Here is a 5,162-nt window from a genome sequence, read left to right as displayed (position 1 = left end):
GAAGATGCTTGGAAGTTCCCAGCAAAGAGGAAGCTCCCATGGGTAGCAGTTTGCTCGGTCCTGCTAAAAAAGCTGACCTTATTTTGCACAAAACGTAAATCTTGGAGGCTGGCGAAACTGTCAGTCTAAGCTGTCTCCTCCTGTAACTTTGCCTCTCTCATCCCAACCAACTCTAAAGGTGGCATGGATAGGAATACTGTTTACCCCAAACACCTTGAGCAGTTGTGCCAAAATTCCAACGGGGCACTGCCAGTTTAAGAGGATCGAGATTTCTACTTAGTTGGTTTCAGAGTTGAATACTTTACAACACTACATTGGGGGCGGGAGAGGGGGAGGGGGGAAGGCGTGTTAGCAGAGAGCATTTAATTCTAGTTGTAGGACATATTTGAACCCTATACCAACCAAGAGGGTTGTACCAGAATGCTGAATGGAGTGCAGATGTGTCCCTTACCACTGGACTTAAGGTCGGAGCATCCGTTCCCTCCCTCAAGCTGGATACCTGCTGCGAACCAGGTAAGCCCGAGAAAATGGAGCAGGCCCCTCGGATATCAGCTTTAGCACCCTGGAAAATCCACCCCATACACCCCAGCACGTCACACCCACTTGAGTACGCACCACGCAGAAAGGATCATCAGGAGACCAACACCTACGCAATTTATTACTATGGCTCAGAACCCAATTACTCGCTTTACAACAACGTTGGTTAAATTTTTAAGTGCCAAATCATGGGACAATCTTCACTCACTGGGCTTAAATGCACAAACAAGACAAAAAAAAGGGGATGAGGAATAAAAATAGCAGCAGCTCTTCCGCGGGGTATTTGAGTGGCTCTGAAAAGAGCCTTTGGTTTCAGAAGGGGCCGCCCCGGCTCGCAGGCGCTCACTTGCCCTTGGCCTTGTGGTGGCTCTCGGTCTTCTTGGGCAGCAGCACGGCCTGGATGTTGGGCAGCACGCCGCCCTGCGCGATGGTCACGCGGCCCAGCAGCTTGTTGAGCTCCTCGTCGTTGCGGATGGCCAGCTGCAGGTGGCGCGGGATGATGCGCGTCTTCTTGTTGTCGCGGGCCGCGTTGCCCGCCAGCTCCAGGATCTCGGCCGTCAGGTACTCGAGCACGGCCGCCAGGTAGACCGGCGCGCCCGCGCCCACGCGCTCCGAGTAGTTGCCTTTGCGCAGCAGGCGGTGCACGCGGCCCACGGGGAACTGGAGCCCCGCGCGGGACGAGCGCGACTTGGCCTTGGCGCGCGCCTTGCCGCCCTGCTTCCCGCGGCCAGACATCGCGCCTGAAAGCCGCGGCAGGAGAGAACCAGACCCGCCCAAAACAGGGCTTTTAAACTCTTTGGAGGATGCGTAACGCAAGCCGTACCATTGGGTACCGCTTGGCATGCTGAAAGGACCAATAGGATAAAGACATTTGCATCCCTGTAGCTCTATTGGCTGGCTCTATTCATCTATGTCCTGCAGCTTCTCCAATCAGGAAGGGCCTCCAAAGTAGACTCATTTGCATAGGGACCCGGGCGCGCGGCCGAATAGACCCGAGTTCGGGGACTTTTCCAAGGCTTGGACCGAGCTGACCTGGTGCTAGGGCGGCGGGCGGGGAACTGGCGTGCCCCGGTGAGAGGCGAGCCCCTGAGGCCTGGCCGGCCGCCCCCGGGGCAGGCGTCTTTGGAGATGACCGAGATGCGTCCTGTGGGCATTCGTGGCTTCCCTGGATGACCGAGAGCTCTGCGATTGGCAGGCAGGGGGACGGCTCTTTCCGCTGAGCTGTCGAACGTGCTCGGTTTATTTAAAGCCCCCAGGTGGCCGTAGGTCCTTCAATCAGGTTTGCGTGGAGACTGTTTGGTTGTTCAAGGCCAACATTCCCGCCCCGGCCCAGAGGGTCTGGCTCGCAAACTCCGGGTTGGGAGAGAATCTCCGGGAAGCCGGAAAAAGGACTGACTTTGAAGTGAACCATGTTACCATGAACACGGCTCTGTCTACTAGAAAGCCCTCAATGACAAACATGCCTTAGTAAGAAGGTGCTTTATTGCAAGTGCACAAACAAGGAACTGGGGGAATCTCCCCCAAACCAGTTCAAAGTGAGAAATGGGAGCTTGGGTTTTTATAGGCAATGGAGAGGGGTAGGGAAGAAGAAAAGCCAGAGGCCTTGAGGGTACGTGGTGTGTTGTCTCAAGCGCGTTCAGCTTTGTCCTTGGCTCCGGGGGCTAATAAACAGTTTAGATGTAGTCACGCAGGTGCAAGGACTTCATGGCGCCCTTCTCAGACCGTCACTCAAGGAGATAACCCTTTCTTTGAGAAAAGTTACAGATGTACACTATTCTGTCTGGTTTTGCCTTGAGATATTATCTTACTCCTGTAAACAAAACTGGGGTCTGCTTAATATCCTTCAGGGAACTAAGTGCAAAGAGTAAACTTCTAAAATTAGATTAAATAGAAAACCAGCTCAATTCGTGTATTAGAACTTTCAGAGCTGCTTAAGACATTTTAATAAGCGTATTTTCCAGCTATCACCTACAACTGAGTTAACCTTTCCCAACCTGATCCAAATTTGTAAAGGAGAAATTATTCCACCCACCTGCTTTCAGGAAATGAGGCGGCCAAGACCATTTATAATCTGGATTGTTCCTGCAAGGCCTTCCTTCACTCCAACTGAGTGAAGGAAAAAGGGCACACACGTTAGGGCACATGCGTGCACTAGTGTGTGTGCATGTGTGTGCACAAGTGTGTGAAACAGAGAGCCAACATAAAACTTCTTAAAACGAATTCAATGGCTGATCAAAAGTGTAGACTCAAAAAAGTTTTCAAGAGGATAAGCTTCTCCAGTCAAACAGGCACATAGGAGTATGTCTATTACCATCTTGTTAAGTATCCTGTTGATTTTTTTAAAATCTCTGCTAACTCTTATTTGTACAAAAATACCTTGTAAGAAAGAAGACTTTAGCAATTTTTACTCTGTCCTGTGAAAGTTTAATTCTGACAGGTTGACTTGATCATTTATTGAATTGAGAGTAACATTTTAATTGGCATTTTTTCATTTTTAAATGGTAGAAATATGAATGCTTTATTTGTAAATTAGAAATTGCTCACTTGCACATCCCTCTCAATGAATGAAATTTATTAATACCTTAGAGTCCAACATTTTTTTTCCAATAAAATCAAGACTTTAAAGTCTCATTTAAATGTTTCATTTAAATTATTCATCTCCATATTGAATGAGATTCCCATTAGGAAATAAAGTATCTCAAATACATGCACTTTGAGTAATTCAGTTTGTGGAATGAAAGGGAGATGAGCAGTGATCTGGAAGCCTGAATTGAAGCCCTATGGCAAATATTAACTTGTGGAAATCTTATTTTAGTATATCAGCTATTACTTAGTTATTTAGTTGCCTTCTTTCACTGTAAATGAATTAGCCTTCTCTTGAGAAAAAAGTTATCAGTATGGCGAGACTAGTTGTTGGACCTGCTGTTAGCTTAATATAGCTCCCTAAACTATTTCAATACCTGAGGGAACTTGGAGAAAGACACAGGGCAAAAGGGCTTCAAAGCCATCATCATTTGTTACATAGACACAAGTCTTCACAATTGAAAAAGAAAATTATTCTGTGGTGAGAGCACAGGGTCCTAAATCTCAAAATGAAAGTCAAGGGAGCAGATGTAGCTCAAGTGGTTGAGCACCTGCTTCTCATGTATGAGGTCATGGGTTCAATCCCTGGTACCTCCTAAATAAATAAATAAAAGGTTAAGGGGAAGTTTACATGAAATCTGAATGGCCTAGGATGCCAGAAAGACCCACTTCAGTGTTTGAGACTGAACTTGTTTGTTTTCACGAAACAATAATGAAAGCATTCTTTTTTTAAAAAATTTTGCACTGGCTCCCAACCCTTTCCAGTATACATACCATTTTGATATTACCAAAGCTTGCAAGGAGTGATTGACTGGTTCAGCAGCTGGACAACTCCGCCATTCTTTCCTCTCTTCTACTCCCTAATTCTTTGCAGATCATTTTAGCTATTTTCCTTGTTTTGTCATTACTCCTTTTACTCCAGTACCCCACCCCTTTTCTTCATTGTCCATCCCATTGGCATCTATTCCCATGAGTCCTGTTTGTTTTTATCTGCTTGAAGGGTTCTTTCAACTCAGGAATGATTGTTGTATATGTTAAATTGAGGTCAATGGTTCCAGTTTTATACTTCAGTTTCCTATTTTTGTGACTCAACATCATGCCCTAAAGCCACACAGATGTTGCTGTGTCCATCTCCTCTATTTCTTCTAAGCATGCAGAGTACTCCCTGATGAACATCCCACATTTTACCTTCCAACCCTCCCAGTGAAGGACTCTGGATGCCAGCAACTGATTGCCACCAGATAACTGGTACAGCAAACACCCAGTGTACCTCTTCGTAAAGACGTGGGGGAGTTTTTCCTTGGAATATATCCAGGAATGGAATTTCTGGGTCATTCTGCCCTTAATTTGACAAAAACTACCAGATCGTGTTCCCTCCAGACTGCCTACACCAGTCTGCACCCTCCAGTTGAGCAGAAGGCTGTGAGGCAGAAGGGGGAAGGAAGCTTTTCCATTTCAGCAATCTAATGGAGTAAAGTTGATTTTCATTGCTCAAAAAACTGCTGAGATTGAGCATCTCTTCATTGATTTATAAGCATTTTGGCTTCCTCTTTTGTAATTGCTGGCTCCTACCCTTTGCTGATCTTTTCTTTCCAGTTGCATTTTGTTTTTATTGATTTGGAGGAGTTCCTAGCATAGTCTAGTGTGATGGTTAGGTACATGTGTCAGCTTGGTAGAATGACAGTGTCAGTTGTCTATACAAGCAAGCAATGATCTAATTGTCACTGTGACGACATTTCCTGGACTTAAATCATCAGTAAGTTGATTGCATCTATGGCTGATTATATCTACAAACAGCTGAAGAGATTGCCTTCAACAATGAGAGAAGTCTCATCCAATCGGTAAAGGCTTTAAAAGGAAAGATGATGATTTCAGCAGTTGGGAGAATTTCCATCTCTAGTTCAGCCAGCCAGCTTCTCCTGGGGAATTCATCAAGGAGCTTCATCGGTATTTCCAGCTTGCAGCTTGTCCTGTGGAATTGTGTATAACAATTGTGTGATACAATTTTTATAAAAATCTCATCATATTTCCCCATGGAAGCA

General features: G+C 45.8%; 1 protein-coding gene across 1 annotated transcript; it reads right to left on the bottom strand.

The window, feature by feature from the left end:
- Positions 1 to 631: 631 nt before the first annotated feature.
- Positions 632 to 3,162, bottom strand: LOC101428091 (histone H2A type 3-like). The gene has a single exon (XM_004452325.5). The coding sequence runs from the start codon at positions 1,378 to 1,380 to the stop codon at positions 880 to 882; it is 501 nt and encodes a 166-aa protein (XP_004452382.2). The 5' UTR covers positions 1,381 to 3,162; the 3' UTR covers positions 632 to 879.
- Between the last annotated feature and the right edge of the window lie 2,000 nt (positions 3,163 to 5,162).

The sequence above is a fragment of the Dasypus novemcinctus genome, chromosome 2, assembly GCF_030445035.2.
Source record: "Dasypus novemcinctus isolate mDasNov1 chromosome 2, mDasNov1.1.hap2, whole genome shotgun sequence".
Lineage (NCBI taxonomy): Eukaryota > Metazoa > Chordata > Mammalia > Cingulata > Dasypodidae > Dasypus > Dasypus novemcinctus.
Note: the sequence above shows the minus strand (reverse complement) of the source record. Positions and strands in the feature narration are given on the sequence as shown.